The following is a 26,987-nucleotide window of genomic DNA, read 5'->3' as shown; positions in this document are numbered from 1 at the left end:
CAAAAGGGGTACTTTTTCACTAGAAATTCTTTGGATACATTATCAAAAAATATCCCCAGATAGCTGTTTCACTGCAAAAAGGAAGACTAGCCAGGAGCTTCTTGCATGATGCTTAGCGAAGGGCACAAGACCTAAGAGTCCATTCACACAGGGGCAACTTTGGATCCGACATCAAGTTGCCCCAAGTCGTGCTACATGAAAAAATCTATGTAAGTAAATGGATCCGTCTTAATGCACACTACTGCAGTCGCTCCGACTTCAGAAAAGGTTACTGTACTACTTCAAAGTCACCTTCAAAGTCAGTCAAAGTCACCTGGCCTGGCGGCGAAGTCGTGTTGTAAGTCACCCCAATGTCGTGCTGTGATTCATACTCAAGTTGTGTCCAAGTTGCCTGCCTTTTTTTTTTTAATAGGAATTCCAACCTTTTATCCGTTGGATCCCTAAGTATTTGAGTATTGTCTGCAGGATAAGTCAAACTTATTCACAAAGGATATAGTAGCATCAATTGGCGGTATACCCTACTTAGGGAATTTTCTCTACCATAGGATAAAGTGTGAAAACTTTTAGAAAGGAAAATAATGCTTATCTAGGTGATCCTCCAGATACCAAAAAAAACTTTTCCAACAAAGAATGGACAGAAAAAGGCATGCACAGCTTGAGGAGGCTTTAGCGAACCCAAACACTCAGTTAAGGATACATAAATGTGGAACGGACCATTCAGCAAGAAATTGTGCCATCAATCTTACAGATCGTGAAAGCTGACTCTCCCGCATTTGACACCTCAGAAGAGGAGTCATCGGCCTCACCACGGTCCCCTGAGGGAATTCATCTTTTCCTGTCCCTAGTTCCTCAGTTTGAGGGTCCTAGGAAAAATGGAAGAGAACCTGTCGCATCTTGACCACACTGGGATGCGATTAAAGTCGCTAAACTTTTTTACATTTATTTTTTTTGAAACCTACCATGGCTGAGGTAAAAGAGATCTATCATGGCCCCAATCTCACTCTGACCAGCCATCCCCTCTCAGGGGAGGATGCCATTTGCAGAGTAGGCTTTCCAGAGCTTGAGGGAGACCATTTTAGCTCTTTTTTGGGGGTGTTTCAACCCTTCTTTCTGACCATAGTCCGATGCACAAAATAGAGGTAATACCAGAAGAAATCACATCCATTGCTTGAGCAATAGTCCAGCACTGCTATTACTGCTCAGCCTGATGCAATAGTAATTGTGTCAAAAGGAATGCTTGTGTCACCAAACCTCTTTCATGCCCCTCTATGCTCTTGTGTCCCTCCATCAGCCTGCAGCAGTAATAATGGTGCTTTAAAAAACACATTCCCGTGCTGGACGTTGGAGAAAGCCAACGTTGCGCTAAGTTCCGCCCCCTCCGTCGCTTTTGGCCCCTTTCCTCTTTTTTAATTTTTTATTTTTAAATAACTTTTCCACATGAGCGTGGGCCTCTGATCCTACAGGATCGTCATGTGAGGGGGAAAAAATGGCAAGGAGGGAGCCTGGAAGATGCAGAGTAGAGCGGCGTGCTGATGTTTTTTTTTTTTTTTTTTTCGTTTTTCTCCTGAAGCTCTTCCTCATAAAGAGAGAGGGGAATACAGTGCATGTGGGGGGTGTCTGGTGAGGAGGAATCCCCCCCCCCCCAGACTTACCGGAGGTCTATTGCTGGCTAGAGAGAAAAAGAAGCCTGCTGCTCTGGACATAGCATGATCTCTTGAGGAAGCATGAGAAGGTATGTGCTCCATACAGCCCCCAGTGGTGACCCATAGGCATGACAACATTTCCTAATTAAAGGAGATATCTCATAAGAATATTCAAAAATGTCTTAGAAAACTCCACTTACCTTTCGCACCGCATGGTTTTCTGTGGTGAAAACCAAAAGACCCAATCTTCAGCCTTCACTATGGCTTCCGTTAACAAACCTTCAGGACCTGTAATAGCACCTCCACCAGTAAAACTTCATGACCTTAATACCAAAAGAACTGGATCCCGGGGTCCAGCTCTCTAAAAAGAGAAGCGTTTACAGGCAAAACCTTGTTTCTTCAGACACAAGGCCCAGGTACCATTCAATTCGCCCAAAAAGACACTTTGAATGGATCCGGCTGCATAGCTCGCCCCAGCAAGGATTGCACAAGTGGAGCTCAGCACATCTTCAGTCGTGACCAACACCTTAGACACTGGCGAAAAAATGAGATACTCCCACTAGTGGGAGGGGTTATATAGGAAGGCAACTTCCTATTTAGGGTGTGCCAGGGTCCAGCACCTGAAGGTGGACTATAACCACATAGTAATTACTATGGCTCTGTGTCCCCTGATGTACGATTAAAGAAAGATTTGTGCCGCATACACACAATCAGCTTTTCCGAGGGGAAATGTTGGATGTGAGCTTGTTGGCGGTAAGTCCGAGCATGTCTATGCTCCACTGGACATTTCTTGTTGGCTAGCATGCTCTAAAAATTTTCCGCCAACAAATGTGTGCTTTTCAGTCATGTGTACACAAGTACGTCGGATAAAAGTCCAAAGTACAAACACGCATGCTCGGAATTAAGGACGAGCCAGAAGTGCTGGGTCTTGTAATACTAGCGTTCGTAATGGAGATATCACGTACGTCTAGTCCGTCACTATGTTCGTAATTGTTAGCCAACATTTGTTTGACCATGTGTATGCAAGACAAGTTGGAGCCAATGCCCTTCAAACAAAATTCCACGGTTTTGTTGTCGGAAAGTCCGATCGTGTGTACGAGGCATTAGAGTAGACTAAAAGAATTGGGTGAGAAGACTGCATAAAATGGGGGGAAGGTATTTAATGTATTACAAAGACAGACGGCGGGAAATGGATGGTGATGGGGGGTGTTTGACAAAGATGAGACCACTGGTGAGAAAATAACAGGAAAATCTAGTGCCCTGGGGCAGCAGTATTTATTACCCACTATGTAGAGCTATAGGGAGGGTGTAGATAGAGAAGCCCCATAGAAGTAAAATGGAGAGAGAGTTGGTTCTCCGGGACAGGAGGAGACAAATGGCCTTACAAGGAGTGTGATGGGACATGGACACTTCTCATGGAGGGAGGACATAACAGAACGAGGAAGGCCTCTAGAGAGGGGGCTAAAGAGTCAATCTACGGACTACATGGGAGCTACATTAGAGACATTACGAGGATCCAGAATTATCCTCATGTAAGATCAGCCAATCATAGCATTTCCTGCACCCACTAAACCAAATATGATGCTTACCTGATCATAAGCAACCCGTATTTCAAGGTTTCCTGGGGGAAAAAAAACAATCCATCTGTTATTGTGAGTAAGAGGAGAACAAAGTCATCAATGCTAAATGACTGATCAGAGTCATGTGCTCAGTGCTGGAACCCAAACTAATTGCCAGTATTATCTTAAAATAGAGCTCCACCTTTATAGCAAGCCAAGTTCATATTAGATATGCCAGTCAGCACAGTCAGTATCCTCGTTAAACAACTTCTGCTTAAACTAGTTGCATTGGGAGTTCATCGTTTTCATTGGATGTTTATTAACAAAGATCTGTCCTACTAAGCCAGACACCCAACATTTTTATGTAATAAACTAATATGGCTGCACCCATCTACATATATAATAATTCCCGATTACAGAAACACGGTAAAGCAGATGGGATTTACAGGAACAGTTCAGCATGGGACTGATGTAAGGGTATATGAATGATGTACAATGACCTGATTAACCAATCAAAAATCATCTCTTAGCAGGAACGGGAATGTCATTGCCTAAAGCCGGCCATAAATGGTGCGATTTTCTTTCCTACAGCCATGGGTTGCAGGAAAGAAAATCGTTTGATTCCCCCATCAACACTGGAATTTCTCCTGTGAAGCTATTGTTTTCTCCCAGCTAGGGTCCGGGGAGCCGTCCTGGCTGGGAGAACACACAGTGCTAGCGGCTATAGCCAATGGCAATAATCGCATGAAAAATATGACAGGCAGGTTGTACCCAAGTTGGTTGCATGATCAACTTGGGTACAATCAGCCTGCCCATACTGCCTGCCCATACATGGTTCTTGGCTGGTTCCTGTTGAACCGGCCAACATTCCAATCGTCTATAGCCGCCTTTAGCTGCAAGGGGATTTTTCACACTCTATAGGAAAATTAAACTTTGGAAGAATATGATTGACCAGAAATTAGAAATATTTTCTCCTTACGTTGAGGATTTTGTATCTTCTTCCATAGAAGAAAAATGCAGATCGCCAGAATGAGCACCACAGTCAGGCAGGGGAGGACAATCTTCAGCATTATCATTCTGAAACCAAAATGCCAACATTTAAAAAAGTGAATACATAAATAAATAACTAAATCAACCAATATATGAATATCAATAGCCTAATAAAATAAAATAAAAAAAACAGCTTTTGCTGCAATTACTCACCTTCAATCTGGAGTGGTCCTCCCAAGTAACTCTATTCTTCCACTAGATGTCACTAGTCTTCCACACTGAAGATGGCGGCCTTCAAACCCCTTCTCCCGCATCCTTGGATCACTCTTCACTTTTTTTATGCTGTACCGTGCGTGATATTATTTATTATACACAGATTTTTTTGGCACTTACAAGGTGATATCTGCAGTGTTTACTATACTGTATTTGGGATATAATGCCGTTGCCTTGTTTACGATTAAGTATGCATATATGTGCAAACAAAACCCTCTGTTTTTAATGCAAATTGTTAGAGCGTGAATTTGTTTTTTTCACAGGCAAGCTGGTAAGTGCTTTTGGAAATCTTTTGCTTGTTTGTGATGTGCGTTGACCTTCCATGTTAAACTTACTGCAAAGGCTAGTTATAGGTTGGGGTGATTGACAATTTTTCTACAGGAATTCAGGTGTTCATCAGGACCATCACCTGGACAGGAAACCAGGTGTCCATCTGGACCATCCCCCAGACAAGAGATCAGGTGTCCATCTGGACCATCACCCACACAGGAAATCAGATGTCCATCTGGACCATCACCCAGACAAGAGATCAGGTGTCCGGCCACATCATCCAGACAGGAAATCAGGTGTCCATCAGCAGTATTACCCAGACAGGAAATCAGGTGTCCATCAGCAGTATTACCCAGACAGGAAATCAGGTGTCCATCAAGAACATCCCACAGACAGGAAATCAGGTGTTCATCAGCAGCATCATCCAGACAGAAAATTAGGTGACCATCAGGAACATCGCACAGATGGGAAATTAGATGTTTAACAGGAACATCACCCAGACAGGAAATCAGGTGTCCACCAGGAACATCACCCGGACAGGAAATTAGGTGTCCATTAGGAGCATGATCCAGACAAGAAATTATGTGTTCATCAGGAACCTTACCCAGACAGGAAAACAGGCATCTGTCAGGAATTAGGAATTAGGTGTTCATCAGGAGTATGACCCAGACAGAATATCAGTTGTCCATCAGGCACATTACCCAGACAGGAAAACAGGTGTTCATCAGAGACATCATCTAGATAGGAAACCAGATGTCCATCAGCTGCATCGCTCAAACAGGAAATCAGGTGACTATAAGCATCACCCTGACAGCAACTAAGATTTTCACCAGGTGTTCCGTCAGATATGGTGATCCGTCAGAAATGGTAACAGAAGTGACTTTCCGTCGCCGCCATCTTGCTACACCCCACACTCCTCCATAGTAAGGAAACACTGAGAAGAGGGCAAGTGGACATCTTGTTACACCCACCAGAGTTTTGCATTTCGCACAGTAAACAGAGCTTATATAGGGAAATACAGGAATCAGAAATCCATCTGACTGTTTATGTTGATTTACAGTATAAAAGCAGCGGTGTTCTGTCAGATTAGCAAACCTGTGAGATCAGCAGTTTTGCCGCTGCTTTTAAAATTCAACATTTAAACACTGAATTTCTAAATACTGTATTTGACCTTATAAGCTGTGTTTACTGTTAAAATTAAGTGTGAAATGCAAAACTCTGGTGGGTGTAACAAGATGTCTGCTTGTCTCCTTCTCACTGTATCCTTACTGTGGACGGCTGCAGGTTGTAGCAAAATGGCAGTGATAAAAAGTCACTTCCGTTACAAATTCTGATGGGTCGCCAAAACTGACCGAATACAGGAACATCACTCAGACAGGAAATCAGGTGTCCATCAGCAGTATTACCCAGACAGGAAATCAGGTGTCCATCAAGAACATCACACAGACAGGAAATCAGGTGTCCATCAGCAACTTCATCCAGACAGAAATGTAGGTGACCATCTGGAACATTGCACAGATGAGAAATTAGATGTTTAACGGGAACATCACACAGACAGGAAATCATGCAGGAACATCACCAGACAGGAAATCATGCAGGAACATCACCCAGACAGGAAATTAGGTGTCTACCAAGAACTTCAGCTAGGCATATGTCCATCAGGAGCATCACCCAGACAGGAAATCAGGTATCCATGAGGAGCATGATCGGGAGGAGAAATTATGTATTCATGTCAGGAACATCACTGAGACAGGAAATCAGGTGTCCATCGGGAACATCACCCCCACAGAAAATCAGGTGTCCACCAGGAACATCACCCAGACAGGAAATCAGGTGTCCACCAGGAACATCACCCAGACAGGAAATCAGGTGTCCACCAGGAACATCACACAGACAGGAAATCAGGTGTTCACCAGGAACATCACACAGACAGGAAATCAGGTGTCCACCAGGAACATCACCCAGACAGTAAATCAGGTGTCCACCAGGAACATCACCAAGACAGGAAATCAGGTGTCCACCAGGAACATCACCCAGACAGTAAATCAGGTGTCCACCAGGAACATCACCAAGACAGGAAATCAGGTGTCCACCAGGAACATCACACAGACTGGAAATCAGGTGTCCACCAGGAACATCACACAGACTGGAAATCAGGTGTCCACCAGGAACATCACACAGACAGGAAATCAGGTGTCCACCAGGAACATCACACAGACAGGAAATCAGGTGTCCACCAGGAACATCACACAGACAGGAAATCAGGTGTCCACCAGTAACATCACCCAGACAGGAAATAAGGTGCCCACCAGGAACATCACACAGACAGGAAATCAGGTGTCCACCAGTAACATCACCCAGACAGGAAATCAGGTGTTCATCAGGAACATCACCCAGACAGGAAATCAGGTGTCCAACAGGAACATCACCCAGACAGCGAATCAGGTATCCACCAGGAACATCACCCAGACAGGAAATCAGGTGTCCATAAGGAACATCACCCAGACAGGAAATCAGGTGTCCATCAGGAACAACACCCAGACAGGAAATCAGGTGTCCACCAGGAACATCACACAGACAGGAAATCAGGTGTCCATAAGGAACATCACCCAGACAGGAAATCAGGTGTCCACCAGTAACATCACCCAGACAGGAAATTAGGTGTCCATTAGGAACATCACCCAGACAGGAAATCAGGTGTCCACCAGGAACATCACCCAGACAGGAAATCAGGTGTCCACCAGTAACATCACCCAGACAGGAAATTAGGTGTCCACCAGGAACATCACCCTGACAGGAAATCAGGTGTCCACCAGGAACATCACCCAGACAGGAAATCAGGTGTCCACCAGGAACATCACCCAGACAGGAAATCAGGTGTCCACCAGTAACATCACCCAGACAGGAAATAAGGTGTCCACCAGGAACATCACCCAGACAGGAAATCAGGTGTCCATCAGGAACATCACCCAGACAGGAAATCAGGTGTCCATCAGAAACATCACCCAGACAGGAAATCAGGTGTCCACCAGGAACATCACCCAGACAGGAAATCAGGTGTCCACCAGGAACATCACCCAGACAGGAAATCAGGTGTCCATCAGAAACATCACCCAGACAGGAAATCAGGTGTCCATCAGGAACATCACCCAGACAGGAAATCAGGTGTCCATCAGAAACATCACCCAGACAGGAAATCAGGTGTCCATCAGGAACATCACCCAGACAGGAAATCAGGTGTCCACCAGGAACATCACCCAGACAGGAAATCAGGTGTCCATCAGAAACATCACCCAGACAGGAAATCAGGTGTCCACCAGGAACATCACCCAGACAAGAAATCAGGTGTCCACCAGGAACATCACCCAGACAGGAAATCAGGTGTCCATCAGAAACATCACCCAGACAGGAAATCAGGTGTCCATCAGAAACATCACCCAGACAGGAAATCAGGTGTTCACCAGGAACAGCCAGACAGTGTTACAGGGCACCTAGGAAGATGGTACTTTGTCCCATCAGGAACTAAAATATGTAGAAACAGTTAGTATTTCTTCTTTAAGCTCCTCCCTAACCAATTAAAAAATATTTAAAAACAACCCATATTACCCTTCAGGAGGGACTCCTTTCTAAAGACCAAAGCAACGGAATATACTTACAGTGTATGTGGGAACAATTAGCACAATTGATATATCCATACAATTAATCATTAATGAGTGGAATGTCACTGAAATATGTAAAATATATCCAAAACTATCATCTGAGAGGCATGAACGCTTCCCACAGGCGTTCAGCATAGGTGGTTGCTGTATATTATTGCTACTAATAGACCTGATGTTGCAAATGATAGCCTCTGGTGTTATTTTCTGCTAGTGCTATGTATTGCATTCCCATTAATAATGTTCTTATCTATGCTGTCATCTAGTTGTATTTTTGTGCCATAGCAACTTGTTTATGGAGCTTTTGGTATGTTTCTTCTTTTCCCCCCTCCTGATTGGTGCTAGGTAGTAATATTGTAATTCGTTTCTGCCAGTTTTTTTCCATACTTCGTCAGTCTCTAGTCTTCGTAGCAAATGCGAGGCTGGGAGGAAACTTGTCTGTGCACAATTCAGAAGACTGGAAAATACATCCATTGAGAAGTACAATTGCGTTGAATTTCACTTTCGTGTTCTATTGGAGAGTTGAGCGATCAGGTATGTCCATGCACAAAGCTGCATTTGAAACAGAATGGAGATATACCATCTCTTCACCCCTTCACCTTGGTGGACCATACTACAAATGTTCAGCTATGTGACCCATAAAGACAGAGACAAGGGTGTGTTTACCTTCCAGCAGAGGAAATAAGGATACGATCAATTTGTGGTTTCAAAGAAAATAGGAAAGTTGATAAGAAATATATCTGATCACATTGTGTGGTGTATTTCTTGGTACGTCTTAAAGCTTATTCATCTGAGGACCTGACTTGGAGTCTGAAAACCTCACATCTGATATAGAAGGCTCAGCAGGGCCTCCATTTCCTGAGCACTTTAAGATGCAAAAGACTCTCCTCATAAACAGTTGTTACATTTCTTTTGCTGCTTCAATGGGAAGTATTTTGTTGCACCGTCTGGTATTCTGGTTGGACAATGGCAGATAGGAGAGACCTGCGTTGGATAGTCAAAGTGGCTCAGTGGATTACACTGATTTAAAAGGAGAAATCCTCGGAAATGAAAGTAGCTAAAGTTTACCAGAATTGGGTCACTAATAAAGGAAAATTAGGTCCTGAGTATTAATTGGCTCCACTTTCTAAGATGCAGCTTCAGGGCAGCCCTGCACATAATTTCATACCAGCCCCAGAGCATTATTATAGCAGCCCAACAGCATAACGTCATTGTTTTCTTGTTCATAAAAGGGATAACCATGCATTTTAAAGCACATTTTAAGAGTGCATTATACTCATCAGTGCCCATCAATGGAGCCTCACCAGTGCCCATCAATGCAGCCTCACCAGTGCCCATCAATGCAGCCTCACCAGTGCCCATCAATGCAGCCTCACCAGTGCCTATCAGCTCGGCCTCATCAGTGCACATCAATGTAATCTTACCAGTGCCCATCAATTCAGGCTCACCAGTGCCCACACAATGCAGCTTCACCAGTGCCCACCAATAATTCATCCCAAAGGGGTTCTATCGGGTTGAGGTCAGGACTCTATGCAGTCCAGTCATGTTCCTCCACCCCAAACTCGCTCATCCATGTCTTTATGGACTTTGCTTTTTGCACTGGTCCAAATCATTTGGTGGAGGGGGGGGGGTTATGGTGTGGGGGTTGTTTTTCAGAGGTTGGGCTTGGCCCCCTTAGTTCCAGTGAAGGGAACTCTTATGGTGTCAGCAGACCAAGACATTTTGGACAATTTCATGTTCCCAGCTCTGTGGGAACAGTTTGGGGATGTCCCATAAATCCATCATCACTCACATCGCCCAGTGTCAATCACAAACAATGCTCCTAAAAGTAGAGGAGAGGCTCAGTACAGGGGGACACTATGGGTAGAGGAGAGGCTCAGTACAGGGGGACACTATGGGTAGAGGAGAAGCTCAGTACAGGGGGACACTATGGGTAGAGGAGATGCTCAGTACATGGGGGACGCTATGGGTAGAGGAGAGGGTCAGTACAGGGGGACACTATGGGTAGAGGAGAGGCTCAGTACAGGGGGACGCTATGGGTAGAGGAGAGGGTCAGTACAGGGGGACACTATGGGTAGAGGAGAGGGTCAGTACAGGGGGACACTATGGGTAGAGGAGAGGGTCAGTACAGGGGGACACTATGGGTAGAGGAGAGGCTCAGTACAGGGGGACACTATGGGTAGAGGAGAGGCTCAGTACAGGGGGACACTATGGGTAGAGGAGAGGGTCAGTACAGGGGGGACACTATGGGTAGAGGAGAGGGTCAGTACAGGGGGACACTATGGGTAGAGGAGAGGGTCAGTACAGGGGGACACTATGGGTAGAGGAGAAGCTCAGTACAGGGGGACACTATGGGTAGAGGAGAGGCTCAGTACAGGGGGACACTATGGGTAGAGGAGAGGGTCAGTACAGGGGGGACACTATGGGTAGAGGAGAGGCTCAGTACAGGGGGACATTATGGGTAGAGGAGAGGCTCAGTACAGGGGGACACTATGGGTAGAGGAGAGGGTCAGTACAGGGGGACACTATGGGTAGAGGAGAGGCTCAGTACAGGGGGACACTATAGGTAGAGGAGAGGCTCAGTACAGGGGAACACTATGGGTAGAGGAGAGGGACAGTACAGAGGGACACTATGGGTAAAGGAGAGGGTTAGTACAGGGGGGACACTATGTGTAGAGGAGAGGCTCAGTACAGGGGGGACACTATGGGTAGAGGAGAGGCTCAGTACAGGGGGACACTATGGGTAGAGGAGATGCTCAATACAGGGGGACACTATGAGTAGAGGAGATGCTCAGTACAGGGGGACACTATGGGTAGAGGAGAGGGTCAGTACAGGGGGACACTATGAGTAGAGGAGAAGCTCAGTACAGGGGGACACTATGGGTAGAAGAGAGGCTCAGTACAGGGGGGGCACTATGGGTAGAGGAGAGGCTCAGTACAGGGGGACACTATGAGTAGAGGAGATGCTCAGTACAGGGGGGGCATTATGGGTAGAGGAGAGGCTCAGTACAGGGGACACTATGGGTAGAGAGGCTCAGTACAAGGGGGACACTATGGGTAGAGGAGAGGGTCAGTACAGGGGGACACTATGGGTAGAGGAGAGGCTCAGTACAGGGGACACTATGGGTAGAGGAGAGGCTCAGTACGGGGGGACACTATGGGTAGAAGAGAGGCTCAGTACAGGGGGACACTATGGGTAGAGGAGATGCTCAGTACAGGGGGGACACTATGGTAGAGGAGAGGCTCAGTACAAGGGGGACACTATGAGTAGAGGAGAGGCTCAGTACAAGGGGGACACTATGAGTAGAGGAGAGGCTCAGTACAGGGGGACACTATGGGTAGAGGAGAGGCTCAGTACAGGGGGACACTATGGATAGAAGAGAGGCTCAGTACAGGGGGACACTATGGGTAGAGGAGAGGCTCAGTACAGGGGGAACACTATGAGTAGAGGAGAGGCTCAGTACAGGGGGGACACTATGAGTAGAGGAGAAGCTCAGTACAGGGGGGACACTATGGGTAGAGGAGAGGCTCAGTACAGGGGGACACTATGAGTAGAGGAGAAGCTCAGTACAGGGGGACACTATGGGTAGAGGAGAGGCTCAGTACAGGGGGACACTATGGGTAGAGGAGAGGCTCAGTACAGGGGGGACACTATGTGTACAGGAGAGGCTCAGTACAGGGGACACTATAGGTAGAGGAGAGGCTCAGTACAGGGGGGGGGCACTATGTGTAGAAGAGAGGCTCAGTACAGGGGTACACTATGTGTAGAGGAGAGGCTCAGTACAGGGGGACACTATGTGTAGAAGAGAGGCTCAGTACCAGGGGACACTATGTGTAGAGTAGGGATGAGCTTCGTGTTCGAGTCGAACATACGTTCGACTCGAACATCGGCTGTTCGCCCGTTCGGCAAATTCCGAACGTTATGGGCCGTTCGCGCCAAATTCGTGTGGCGCTCATGGCCCACAATGCACTGCGTCATCGCAGTGCATTGCTGGCTCATGATTGGCCAAGCATGCACTGTGACCCCGCATGCTTGGCCAATCACAGTGCCAGCAGCGAGGAGAGCCATGATTGGCCACAGGCAGGATGCCTGTGGCCAATCATAGCTCAGGCTGTGTAATACACGCCCCACACTATATAAGGCCGCCAGCGCGGCGGCCTAGTGTAGTGTGTTGGCGTCTGAAGCAGTTAGTGGGTGTTATGTGTACCTTCAACACAGTACACACCGATCGTTTTCGGCCGATTTTCGATCTTGCTGTTGTGTAGTGGTTGTTGTCTGTGTGCCCTGACCGCAGTATACACCACTATATTCACCTCACCTATATAGCTAGTGATCTATCTTTTATAATAGAGCTTGCAGTCAGTAGTGTTAGGAGCTTGTGCGTGCTGTCTGCGTAATCTGTACCCAGTACACACCGCTATATCCACCTACATAGCTCTTCTCTATTTGAGCCCACTTGCCATCTGCAGGAGTTATTGGAAGTTGTGTGTGCCTCCAGCACAGCACAGTATACATCTGTATATACCCCTTTATCTCTGGTGTTCTATAATAAAGGCATCTGCAGGACTTAGTGGGTTTTTTGTGCCTCCAGCACAATATACACCTGTATCTACCCTTTATTGCTGTTCTCTAATAGAGCCATCTGCAGGGCTTAGTGGGTGTTGTGTGACTCCATTACACTGCTGTTTTACCCAACTCCCTTCAGGCCATTACCATGTCTGGAAGGCCAGCAAAGAGAGGCAGACAGGCGCGAGCCGATAAAAGAGGGCAAGCAGGCTCTGTGTCTAGAGACAACAGTGCTGGTCGTGGACGCGGTGCATTGTCATCAGCACGTGGCCATGGGACACGCTTGTCCTTCTTTTCGGCAGCTGGACATGTTGAACCACAACATGCCAATGACTTGGTAGAGTGGATGACCAAGCCCTCTTCATCCTCCTCATCCTCTCTCACCCAGTCTCAGGGTAGTAGCAAAGCAGCTGCCAACGCATCGTCTTCCCTCCTCTCAATGTCATCATCAGTGACTCCTTCCCTAGACCCACCACGTCCTCCTGAGGAGTCTCCTGAACTCTTTGAGCACAGTGTTGGGTACATGCTCCAGGAGGATGCCCAGTGTTTTGTAGCCTCTGATGATGACACTCAGCTAGAGGAAGGCAGTAGCATGAATGCAGAGAGAGGGGATGCTCAAGAAGGACAGCAATCTGGCAGTCATGTTCCACAAGCTGCAGCATACTGCCAGGTTTGCTGCAGCGATGAAGAGGGAGGGGATGATGAGGGCACTGACTCCACGTGGGTGCCTGGTAGGAGAGAGGAGGAGGAGGAGGAGAAGGAGGAGGCACATGTCCAACGAGGCAGGATGCCCTCCGGGGACCAGCTTAGGGGCAGCACACCGACTGAATCACACCGCAGAGCTCCGCCTGTGCAGGGCGCTGCCTCTGCGCGTTATTCTAAAAGTTCTTTGGTGTGGGCCTTTTTTGAGACGAGTGCATCAGATCTCACCGCTGCTATTTGCAACATATGTCTCAAGCGTATCTCGCGTGGCCAAAACATCAGCCGCTTGGGCACCACATGCTTGACCAGACATATGTTGACCTGCCATGCAGCTCGTTGGCAAGCGTACCTCAAAGACCCACACCAAAGAACAAAGCGGACCTCTCCTTGCTCCTCATCAGCTGGCATCTCCAACCCCACTAGACCTTCAGTCCTCTCTGAAACCTGCTCTGAGAGGAATGAAGGTGTAGAATTAGGTGTGTCAAAGCCAAGTGCTTCCGGGAACTCTGCTAGCGGTACACCCACGTCCGATTATAGCAGGCAAATTTCCCTGCCCCAGCTGCTGGACCGGCGAAAGAAGTTTACTCTCAGCCATCCACATGCCCAGCGGTTGAATGGTAGCTTGGCTAAATTGCTAGCACTTCAACTGCTGACTTTTCAGTTGGTAGACTCGGCCCCCTTCCGTGAGTTTGTACAATGTGCGGTTCCTCAGTGGCAGGTCCCCAAACGCTGGACAGGGCGGTCAGCGGTAAGGTGTATATTACCGCTGACTCATGGTCCAGCAGGCATGGACAGGGACGTTACCTGTCTTTCACGGCCCATTGGGTCACTCTTCTGGCAGCTGGGAAGGATGCAGGACAAGGTGCAGTAGTGTTGGAAGTTGTTTCCGCCACCACGCCTCCAAAATGCTACTATTGGTTGTGACACACGTCTTTCCTCCACCCCCTCCTCTTCTTCTTCCTCCATGGCCTCTTCCAGTGCTCTGTCCTCAGAACCAGCGGTGCTCCGTAGGCGTTCCAGGGGCTACGCAAGTACGTAGGCAAAACAATGCCATGCCGGGATTACGCTGGTTTGTTTGGGGGACAGGAGCCACACTGGGGCGGATGTTTTGTCAGCTCTGCAGGGGCAGGCCGAGAGGTGGTTGACGCCACGCCAGCTTAAGCCAGGAATGGTGGTTTGTGACAATGGCACCAACCTCCTCTCCACCCTCCGACAGGGACAACTGACCCATGTGCCCTGTGTAGCTCACGTGCTTAACCTGGTGGTGCAGCGGTTCTTGGGCAGGTACCCCGGCTTACAGGATGTACTGAAGCAGGCCAGGAAAGTCTGTGTGCATTTCCACCGATCATTTAATGCCTGTGCTCGGCTGGCTGAGCTCCAAAAGGAGTTGAACCTGCCCAAGAACCGCCTTATATGTGACATGCCCACCAGGTGGAAGTCAACATTGGCCATGCTGCAGCGGCTGCACACGCAGCAGAGGGCCATCAATGAGTACCTGTGCGACTACGGCACCAGGACAGGGTCAGGGGAGCTCGGTTTTTTCTCACCACGCCAGTGGGGCATGATCAGGGATGCATGCACTGTCCTGTCACCGTTTGAGGAGGCCACAAGGATGGTGAGCAGTGACACTGCATGCATCAGTGACATTGTACCTCTTGTCCACCTCCTGGAGCATACGCTGCGTGGAATAATGGACAGGGCACTTGAGGCAGAACAGAGGCAGGAAGAGGAGGACTTCCTTGCCTCTCAAGGCCCCCTTTATCCAGACAGTGTTCCTGCTGTGCCACCCATCACACAGGAAGAGGATGAGGAGGAGGAAGAGGAGGAGGAGGATGATTGTGTCAGCATGGAGGTGGAGGCTGGCACTCAGCATCAGCAGCAGCAGCAGCAGCAGCAGCAGCAGTCTTGTAGGGATGATTTACAGTCCCAAGAAACACGTGGACTTGTACGTGGCTGGGAGGAGGTAGCTGCGGATCATGTTGCCCTTAGTGACCCAGAGGACTCCGGACCGAATGCCTCAGCTAACCTACGCTGCATGGCCTCCCTGATCCTGCAAAGCCTGTGGAAGGATCCTCGTATTCTTCGGATCAAGGAGAGGGACCATTACTGGCTGGCCACTCTCCTTGATCCACGGTACAAGGGTAAGGTTGCCGACCTTATCTTGCCATCGCAGAGGGAGCAGAGGATGAGACATCTCCGGGAGGCCTTGCAGAAAGGTCTGTGCAACGCGTTCCCAGAGACTGGGAGGTCACAAACTCCTGGTCCTGGACAACGTGTTGCTGAGGCATCGGTCAGAAGGAGCGGTGGAGAAGGTGGCCGTCTGACTGATGCTTTCAGACAATTTTTTAGTCCGCAGCCCCAAGGTATGATCGGTTCCAGCAACCATCGCCAGCGTCTGATTTACATGGTGCAGGAATACCTAGGGGCAAGGTCAGACTTGGACACCTTTCCCACCGAAAATCCTCTGGCTTACTGGGTCTTGAGGATGGATCACTGGCCAGAGCTTGCACAGTATGCAATTGAGCTACTGGCCTGTCCTGCATCCAGCGTTCTTTCGGAACGCACCTTCAGTGCTGCTGGTGGCTTTGTTACCGATCACAGGGTGCGCCTGTCCACCGAATCAGTTGATTGACTGACCTTCATCAAGATGAATCAGTCTTGGATCACCACCAGCTACCAAGCACCTGAAGCTGATGTAACAGAATAATTTTTTTTGAAATATCACATCCCTTCAAGACTGCCTATGCTGATGCTGAATGACTGTCCTGTTATGTTGATTGTCTATCCTCTTCCTCCTCCGCTGATATGTTGGAAGAACATTTCTGGTTCTGGGTGATGCTATTAGCCCAATTTTTCTGCCCCTGTTTAACAGGGGTGTTTAAGTACAATTTTTGATGCAATCCTTTGCAGCAGGGCTAATTCCTGCAATAAAACAAGAGTATATGGGAGAGGTTGCAGTGTGGTGGCACCAGCACCAGTGCCTAAAGCGGTTCTTCACCCTAAAGGGGAAGTTCCGCTAGTATTATCCCTCCCCCCCTCCGGTGCCACAATCGGCACCTTTCGGGGGGGAGGGGGGTGCAGTTACCTGGATAATCCAGGTAACTGCACCCACTTCCGGCCAGACCGCCGCATGGCCCCGCCCACCCCTGCATGGCTCCGCCCCCCCCCCCCCCCGTTGTGTTCTGGGAAACACACAGTTCCCAGAGACACAGCGGGGAACCAGCGCAGCGCGACTCGCGCATGCGCAGTAGGGAATCGGGCAGTGAAGCCCTCTTGCTTCACTTCCCGATTCCCTGACAGAGGATGGCGGCGGTGGCTGCAGCGAGACGAGCGATCGCTCGTCATCTGCCGCCGACATCGCTGGAACCTGGGACAGGTAAGTGTGATATTATTAAAAGTCAGCAGCTGCAATATTAGTAGCTGCTGGCTTTTAATATTTTTTTTTTAGGTGCAGCTCCTCTCTAAGGCCCAATTTTTCTGCCCCTGTTTAACAGGGACATGTAATTACAATTCTTGATATAATATTTCACAGGAGGGCCCCTTCCTGTGCCCACCCAGAGTAACTGTGAGGACTTATAGTGTTGTGGCACCAGCACCACAACCACCAAAGGTCAATTTTTCTACCACTGTTCAACAATGGCATGTAATTACAATTCTTGATATAATCGTTCACAGCAGGGCGCTCCAGCGCCCACCAAGAGTCACTTTGAGGGCTTACAATGTTGTGGCAAAACCAACACCTTGTTTCGCCATTTCTGCAGAGCATATAGGGCAGGCCCCTACTTTCAAACATCCAACTTACAAACATCTCCTACTTGCAAACGGAAGGAGACAACAGCAAGTGAGATGAAAAAAGATGGACGACAAAACAAATTATACAGGGGTGATAACCCTTCCCTATGTTTTCCAAAAAGCTTAAAAATAGTTTTTTTGACTGGAGCTACACTTTAAAAATGTACCAGTTCAAAATTACAAACAGATTCAACTTAACACAACAAACCTACACAGTCCCTGTCTTGTTTGCACCGCCTGTATACTGCTGTTCTGAGTATATAGGGCCTGGGGGCCACACGCATTTCCTTTTTTTAATATGGGTACTGGGTTCCCCTTGATATGCATACAAGACCCAAATAGGCTGGTAATGGGCAGGGAGGGTTACCCATGGCATTTTTCTCAATGATTTTCAACCATATTGCAGGAACCAGATATAACATTAAAACCGCAAGCAGTTTTCAATGATGTTATTTCTGTTTAATGTCATTTTGTGCAGGGACTGTTCTAAACACGGGAAACACGTGGCACTTTACAGGCATACTACAGACACCCCCCAGGCACCATATTTAAAGGAATATTTCACTTTTTTTTTCACTTTAATCATCATTAAAATCAGTGCTCCCGCCAAAACGGCCATTTTTAAAAACATTTTAGGCATTGACCCATGTCCCCTGGGGCAGGAGTCAGGTCCCCAAACCCTTTTTAGGACAGTATCTTGCATATTAGCCGTTAAAATTAGCACTTTTAATTTTGAACGTTCGAGTCCCATAGACGTCAATGGGGTTCTAAAGTTTGTTCGAATTTGGGGTCCGTTCGAAAGTTCTGGTGCGAACCAAACCGGGGGGGTGTTCGGCTCATCCCTAGTGTAGAGGAGAGGCTCAGTACAGTGGGACACTATGTGTAGAAGAGAGGTTCAGTACAGGGGGACACTATGTGTAGAAGAGAGGTTCAGTACAGGGGGATCCTTTGGGGAGATGTTCAGTACAGAGGACACCTAAAGTTAGGAAAGATGTCATGGATATTGTAAAATAAAAATAAAATAAAAGATGTGGTAGAATAAAAACTTCTAATACCTACCTGTGACACCCACCTGGCCCTCTCCAACCTTATTTTCAGCTTCATTGGTCTAACAGCCTTGTGAAAATGTTTGAATGCAAGTGTGAAAACCACTTCTCACCTAACTTCATTGTTTTCATAATTGGGAACATCAGTAGTAGTAGTAGTAGTAGTAGTGATAACAGAATCATAAACATCTTCTTCGCAGATAGGACTGATGTATTCGGTGTATTCCTTACCTTAAAGAATTAGAACAAAGCAGAGGTACAATATTGTTTAGTTCCTCTGAAAGTCATTTTAACAGAACAACAAGATTTACTTCTATTTTGTAAGCCGTCTCTCCTTTTCTTAAAACCACAGATCATAGAATAGGACAGACTATCTATCTCTGATAGCTCTTTGCTGGTTCAGTCGTTCATCAAAACGCCAGACTTTTAGCTTGTTTGGCAGAAGATAAGCTTTGTATAGAGTAGCAGTTTTTCTACTGCCACATTATATAAAAGTCTCCTTCTTCCACCGTCAGTGGTTGTTAGGGAAGCAGCATGTGCCGGAGCCGTATCCTCAGCAATCAGTGACATATTCAGGCCCCAATCATTTGCTGGCCTGGAAACTCCTGGCCATGTAAACAAAGGGGCGGGGTTAGCTCTGACATCACTGACCAAATAATATGGCCACATGACCATATTTGCAATATGACATCACTGGATAGACCCCGCCCCTATGCTTACATTTTATTGTTGAGGACCAGAGCTGTTATTCACTGTGAGTGCAGCGACGGGATAGGATGCGTCCATCAGTCGGCGTATTTTGTTTTTTTGCGGTCGGCGGGGAATTGTTTGTGATTGACACTGGACGATGTGAGTGATGACGGATTTATGGGACATCATGGGATATTTTTTGGAAATTTTATGTTTTTTGATTAAGATCTTGTCAAAAAGAATTCATCTTCATTTCAATTTTTTTGTGAAAGAGTAGGGATACTTTTACTCATTACTTAATTCACATGTGGGGGGTTGGTATCTGGGGGATGCCTTATTTAAGGAAGCCCACCGGCTGACTGGGCCAGGTTTGTGGAGAACAGGCCATTGTCCTCATCCACATGAGGATATGGAGCTTTGCCTTCTTACAGGGTACCCGCCCTATGTTACCTGTGGTCTAGTACATGGATCTCCGGCCCTCCAGCTGTTGCGGAACTACATGTCCCATGAGGCATTGTAAAACTCTGGGATTCACAGACATGACTAGGCATGATGGGTATTGTAGTTCATGAACAACTGGAGGGCCATAGTTTGGAGACCCGTATGATTTAGGGATGGGGGGAGGCAATGTTTTGTGATTTTCTAAGCGTGGAGTACTCCTTGAAATTCATAACAGACCCCCCATCGAGATAAAGGTCTAATATGTATTTTTACCAGACCCTCTTCTAGGATAAGGGTCTGGTATAGATGAAGGAAATCCCTGGTGTTTGTTTACGTCAGAATGAAGAGGCCGGGAACTGACATTTATAAATGTAACAACTCCACGCCAAAGTGAAATAATGTAATGTGTGTCCCAGAACACTACAGGGCCTTTCACAAAGCGCCGCGTGACTCGCGCACACGCAGTAGGAAATGGGGCAGTGAAGCCGCAAGGCTCCACTGTCTGTTTGCCTTCGTGAAGATGGCGGTGCCGGCAGCCGATCTGATGGACGGATCAGCCTGGGGGGGGGGGCTGACATTGCGGGCTCACTGGACAGGTGAGTGTCCTTATTAGAAGTCAGCAGCTACAGTGTTTGTAGCTGCCGACTGTTAAAAAATACAAAAAAATTACGGCCGGAACACCCTTTTAACCCCTTCCCACCGAGCGTACGCAGATGTGCGTACCCGGCTTCCGGGGGTATACCGGGATGATGCCCGCACCTGCAGGCATCATCCCGGTACTGTTTTTCACATCGGGCGATCGGCTATCCAGCCATAACAACCGATGCAGCTAAAAGCCGCTTGGCTGTTATGCCGGAGGAGCGGGAGGGGACGCCCCCCCTCCCGTCGCCTCCCGCCGTTCTTACCGGGGCTCCCGTTCAATCGGGAGCACCGATTCACGATCGGATGCCTCCGGCGCCTGGGGAGGAACTGGAACGAAGCCATAAGCGGCTTCATTCCAGTCTCCTCATAGTAAACACGGAAGCGACGTCATGACGTCACTTCCCGTTTACTCGGCTGCCAATGGCGCCGGTTTTAAAAAAATATATACAGTATTCAGAATCGCAGTTTTCAGTGATCTGAATACACTGAAGTGTAAAGGAGGGGTGGGGGATCTTTTAGACCCCCGATCCCTCCATAAAGAGTACCTGTCACCACCTATTACTGTCACAAGGGATGTTTACATGTGAAAGCAATAAAAGTGATCAAAAAAATGTTTTTTTGAAAAAAAAAATTTTGTCATTTAAAAGAAAAAAAAAAATTTTTTTTAAAGCGCCCGCCGTCCCCGCAAGCTTGCGAAGCAAAGAAAACGCATATGGAAGTCGCGTCCGCGTATGTAAGCGGTGTTCAAATCACACATGTGAGGTATCGCCGCGATCGTCAGAGCGAGAGCAATAATTCTAGCACTAGACCTCCTCTGTAACTCTAACCTGGTAACCGTAAAAAAAATTTAAAGCGTCACCTATTGAGATTTTTAGGTACCGTAGTTTGTCGTCATTCCACGAGTGCGTGCAATTATAAAGTGTGACATGTTTGGTATCTATTTACTCAACGTAACATTACCTTTCACATTATGCAAAAAAATTGGGCTCATATTACTGTTTTTTTTTTTTCTTTAATTCATGAAAGTGTCCCTTTTCCCAAAAAGTTGCATTTAATACCCCGCTGCACAAATACCGTGTGACATAAAATATTCCAACAATCGCTGTTTTATTCTCTAGAGCCTGTGCTAAAAAAATATATATAATGTTTGGGGGTTCCAAGTAATTTTCTAGCAAAAAATATGAACTTGTAAACACCAAATGCCAAAAATAGGCTTAGTCATGAAAGGGTTACATTTTTTATTTTTTTATTGTTACTTTCATTGCTATCACAAGAAATGTAAACATCCCCTGCGATAGCAATACAGCATGGCAGGTCCTCTTTACAGAGAGATTTGGTGGTCAATAAGACCCCAAATCTCTCCTCTACCTTTAAAAGTAAAGATTTTTTTTTAAAAAGCCCCAGAACTGGAAGTGCCGTCATGATGTTGCTCCGGTCCTCCAAGGGCAGATAAGAACAGAAGGTCCCAGGAGCAGCACATCAGAACAAGACCTGCTGTGTGTAGACAAGTGTCAGTCTCAGCCTGGACCTCCCGCCAGGCCACATTCCCAACGCGTTTCACTCTGCCCACTGGAGTACGAGTAAGCTCCAGTGGGCGGAGTGAAACAAGTTGAGTGCGTGGCCTGATGGGGGTCCAGGCTGAGACTGACACTTGTCTACACACAGCTGGTCTTGTTCTGATGTGCGGTCTCCAGGATCTTCGGCTTTTATCTGTCATTGTCTGGAGCGAGGGTGGGCTACTTACCGGGAAGCACTCACAGCGGCAGGCACAGGACTACAATTCCTGAATGGCTCACGTACATACCATGCAGTGGCGGCTGGTGGGTTCTTCTTTTGGGGGGGTGGCAATCAAACAACACCCCCCTTCCAGTGCTGACACAGAAATGAAACAGAACACCCCCCCCCGCACGTGTGCGGTCCGGAACTTACCCGCTCGTGTGGCGGGGCTGCAGTGTCCTCTCCTGAAGTTTGGGGCAGTAGCCGCGGCAGCTCCGCTATCCGCTCCTCTCCAGCTTCCTACGGCGCGCGTCTCCTCTTCTACCAAAGCGCTAAGGCATCCAATAGAATCGCCTGATGCTTTGGTGAATCGGGAAACCAGTCTCCTGATTGTCAGGGAGGAACTTTAATGTGACAATAGTGAAAATGTATTTGCTTATCATCACACAACTGGGTGGGTTCGGAGTGCAATGCTCTGCGTCCCGAGTCCACCCTATGTTAAAGCGAATTAGAACACCCCGCTGCATTGGAATCCATGGTCCGGGGCCACTGATATGTAGCTCAGGGGGCCAGATGCATGGACAGGGGAGGCGGTGCCCATGCGCCCTCTATGGATGGGCCCGCCACTGATACCATGGGTTCCCGGTCCTCCTCCTCCGAGGGCATAGAGATGAGCAGTGAGAATCTTGCCTTCGTTCATCTCTATGCCAAGCCAATGCCGGAACTGGATCAGTTTCTGGCCTCACCGATCAATATGGTAAGCCCAGGAATCACTGGCAATCGGCTTCCGGATAGACTGGCATATAGGGAAAAAATAAAAAAATACCGGGGTTATGGCATCTAGCTTCAGCCATAACTCTGGCATTTAACGTCAAAACAATGATGTATTTTCCCAGATAGACGGGCGACAAGTGGTCTAATGATACACCAAAACGTGGAACCTGTGGTGCCATATTTGGCACCTTCCAAGGGGGGGAACAGGAACCCTTCCCCACCTCCGGGAGACAGTGCCTTTTCCTTGGAAGTTTGCCCCCCCTCCTCCACCGCCGGGCCAATTAGAAAAGATAGCAAGCTTCACGCATACATAGTAGGGAGCCGACTGTGAAGCCAAAATCTTCACTGCCGGGGGTTCCCTTACTAAGAATGGTGGCTGCAGCACCCGAGGGCTGATCCGAAAATAGGCAGGGGTGCCGACATTGCGGGCTCCCTGGACAGGTAAGCCTTTGTATATTAAAAGTCAGCAGCATTTTTTTCGTGGGGGGGCCCGGAACTCCCCTTTAACAACATTCTTTCTTTGTAAATGTCGGTGTTGTGGTAGGTAGTGTACATCGTACAAATGGGGCACTTCACAGGCGGCAGGGTTCCAGGACCCCCCCAGACATGCTATTTAACCTCTTTTGTCCTCGGGGGGCCTTACATTTCTGTCCTCGGGGGGGCCTTACATTTCTGTCCTCGGGGGCCTTACATTGCTGTCCTCGAGGGCCTTACATTTCTGTCCTCGGGGGCCTTATATTTCTGTCCTCAGGGGCCTTACATTTCTGTCCTCGGGGGTGTTACATTTCTGTCCTCGGGTGCCTTATATTTCTGTCCTCGAAGGGGGTCTTACATTTCTGTCCTCGGGGGTCTTACATTTCTGTCCTCAGGGCCTTACATTTCTGTCCTCGGGGGGGTTACATTTCTGTCCTCGGTGCCTTATATTTCTGTCCTCGGGGGTCTTAAATTTCTGTCCTCGGGGGTCTTACATTTCTGTCCTCAGGGGCCTTACATTTCTGTCCTCGAGGGTCTTATATTTATGTCCTAGGGGGTCTTATGTTTCTGTCCCCGGGGGGGGGCCTTACATTTCTGTCCTCGGGGGTCTTATATTTCTTTCCTCGGGGGTCTTATATTTCTGTCCTCGGGGGGTCCCTGTAAAAGCAGAACTCTGAACTACGTATGTGTGGTTGGCTTTACCTGTAAAATATCCGTTGTTTCTCAGCCCGGCCAGTAAATCAGACACATCTGCCAGAAAGAATACATTGGTTAGTGACCTGACTTTTCCCCATTCACATTTGTAATACAAGTTTGGTCAGAGACCCGCCTCTTAATGAGCTCTTCTCTCTGCTCGCTCCTCCTGCCAGCAAACTGTCAGAATGACTCCAAGTGCCCACTTTGCCTCCCCCAGTCTGAGTTTCTGTACAGAGGTACAGTCATACAGAGCCAGATTCAGGAACTACTACTAACTATGGTCAGTGGACAGATCAAATCACATAGCAAGTCGTAGCCTGTTTCCGGCAATGGCACCGTCCCAATAGGGGCGACGTCACCTTTGTGGTGCCACACTGATTTGCAAAAGTAGTTCCTGCGCTACTTTTGCCAATTTCGAAGGTAACTTCAATAGACATCTGGGCATGAAGCCATACAGATGTCTTTCAAGTCGCACCCGAAGTCGTGGCTTTGAAATCGTGTGATTTCCGAGGAAGTTTCATGATTTCAAAGCCGTGTTCAGTGTAAACAAGGGGCTAATTGTCAAAGCTTAATTGAAGAAGCTGATATTAGAAGCTGATTGGCTACCATGCACAGCTGCTCCAGATTTTGTACTTTCCAGTTTTAGTAAATCCCCCCCCCCAATTGTTTATAAACATTGTTCAGAGGGGAAATAGAGAGATACAAAGTAACATTGTTTATAAACTTTTTTTAGATGGGAGACAGAGAAATACAAAGTGATATTGTTTATAAACATTGATCAGACAGGGGATAGAGAGATACAAAGTAACATTATTTATAAACATTGATCAGACAGGAGATAAAGGGATACAAAGTAACATTGTTTATAAACATTGATCAGACAGGAGATAGAGGGACACAAAGTAACATTGTTTATAAACATTGATCAGATGGGAGATAGAGAGATACAATGTAACATTGTTTAAATGTAAACATTGATCAGACAGGGGATAGAGCAGGGATAGGCAACCCCCGGCATGGGTGCCACCAGTGGCAGGTGAAGTCTCTTTTGCTGGCACTTGACTCCCTCCACATCAGCAGAGTAGTGCAGGGAACTGTCAGTGAGACACAGCTTCTAATGAATTTCCTTAACAAAAGTGAGTACACCCCTAAGTAAAATGTCCAAATTGGGCCCAAAGTGTCAATATTTTGTGTGGCCGCCATTATTTTCCAGCACTGCCTTAACCCTCTTGGGCATGGAGGTCACCAGAGCTTCACAGGTTGCCACTGGAGTCCTCTTCCTCTCCTCCATGACGACATCACAGAGCTGGTGGATGTTGGAGACCTTGCGCTCCTCCACCTTCCATTTGAGGATGTCCCACAGATGATCAATAGGGTTTAGGTCTGGAGACATGCTTGGCCAGTCCATCACCTTTACCCTCAGCTTCTTTAGCAAGGCAGTGGTGGTCTTGGAGGTGTGTTTGGGTTCATCATCATGTTGGAATACTGCCCTGCGGCCCAGTCTCTGAAGGGAAGGGATCATGCTCGGCTTAAGTACGTCACAGTGCATGTTGGCATTCATGGTTCCCTCAATGATCTGTAGCCCCCCAGTGCCGGCAGCCCCAGACCATGACACCCCCACCACCATACTTGACTGTAGACAAGACACACTTGTCTTTGTCCTCCTCACCTGGTTGCCCCCACACACGCTTGTCACCATCTGAACCAAATAAGTTTATCATAGTCTCATCAGACAACAGGACATGGTTCCAGTAATACTTTTCCTTAGTTGGCTTGTCTCAGCAAACTGTTTGCAGGCTTTCTTGTGCATCATCTTTAGAAGAGGCTTTCTTCTGGCACAACAGCCATGCAGACCAATTTGATGTAGTGTGTGGCGTATGGTTTGAGCACTGACAGGCTGACCCCCCACCTCTTCAAGTTTCTGTAGCAATGCTGGCAGCACTCATTATGGATGAGCCGAACACCTCCTGGTTTGGTTCGCATCCAGAACATGCTAACAGAAGGAAAGTTTGCACTAACATTCGAACACCATTAAAGTCTATGGGACTCGAACGTGAGAAATCAAAAGTGTGAATTTTAAAGGCTAATATGCAAGTTATTGTCCTAAAAAGTGTTTGGGAACCCGGGTCCTGCCCCAGGGGACATGTATCAATGCAAAAGAAAGTTTTAAAAACTGGCGTTTTTTTCGGGAGCAGTGATGACGCTTAAAGTGAAAAAATAAAAGTGAAATATTCCTTTAAATATCATACCGGGGGGGGGGGGGTGTCTATAGTATGCCTGTAAAGTTGGTACGTTTCCCGTGTTTAGAACAGTCCCTTCACAAAATGAAATTTCTAAAGGAAAAAAAGTCATTTAAAACTGCTTGCGGCTGTATGTAATGTCGGGTTCCGGAAATATAGATGAAAATTATTGAGAAAAATGGCATGGGTATCCCCCCGGTCCATTACCAGGCCCTTTGGGTCTTGTGGTTATTAAGGGGAACCCCGCACCCAAATAAAAAAAAGAAAAGCCATGGGGCCCCCAGGCCCTATATACTCTGAACAGCAGTATACAGGCTGGCCCCGGGTTACAATCAAGATAGTGACTGTAGGTTTGTTTTTAAATTGAATCTGTTTGTAATTTGGGAGAAGTACATTTTTTAAGTGTAACTCCAGCCAAAAAATACATTTTTAAGCTTTTTGGATAACATAGGTTATCACCCCTGTTAGCCCCTGTACACACGGTCGGAGATTATGCCAACCAAATCTGTTGGATTTTGTCCGTCAGATTTAGTCTGACGGATTGTGTCCGAAACTGTTGCATACACACGGTCGGACTAAGTTGTCGAAAAATCCAATCTTTCAGAACGAGAGAAATACATATAGGGCAGGCCGTATACTATATGGCCTGCCCTATATACTCTGCAGAAATTTGGGCCTTAGATGTTGGTGGTTCCAGAACACTATAAGCCCTAACAGTTACTCTTGGTAGGCACAGGAATGGGCCCTGCTGTGAAATACTAAATCAAAAATTTTAATTACACGCCTCTGTTAAACAGGGGCAGAAAAATTGGGTCT

At 47.4% G+C, this 26,987-nt stretch overlaps 1 protein-coding gene across 3 annotated transcripts in view; it reads right to left on the bottom strand.

Moving 5' to 3' along the window:
- LOC143956899 (uncharacterized) overlaps window positions 1-26,987 on the bottom strand; it is a 107,478-nt gene that overhangs the window by 7,202 nt on the left and 73,289 nt on the right. For 2 of the 3 annotated variants that reach the window (XM_077467067.1, XM_077467068.1), the window contains 4 exons: window positions 23,938-23,985; window positions 18,612-18,729; window positions 4,182-4,279; window positions 3,233-3,264 (listed from right to left, as the gene is read on the bottom strand). In XM_077467067.1, the coding sequence (XP_077323193.1) occupies window positions 3,233-3,264; window positions 4,182-4,279; window positions 18,612-18,729; window positions 23,938-23,985 (296 nt within the window). The remainder of the gene's footprint in view (window positions 1-3,232; window positions 3,265-4,181; window positions 4,280-18,611; window positions 18,730-23,937; window positions 23,986-26,987) is intronic. The other variant, XM_077467069.1, reaches the window with a different exon arrangement.

The sequence above is a fragment of the Lithobates pipiens genome, unplaced genomic scaffold (assembly GCF_037356315.1).
Source record: "Lithobates pipiens isolate NorthernLeopardFrog02 unplaced genomic scaffold, aLitPip1_a1.2 Scaffold_44, whole genome shotgun sequence".
NCBI lineage: Eukaryota > Metazoa > Chordata > Amphibia > Anura > Ranidae > Lithobates > Lithobates pipiens.
This window is presented reverse-complemented; position numbering and strand designations above follow the sequence as displayed.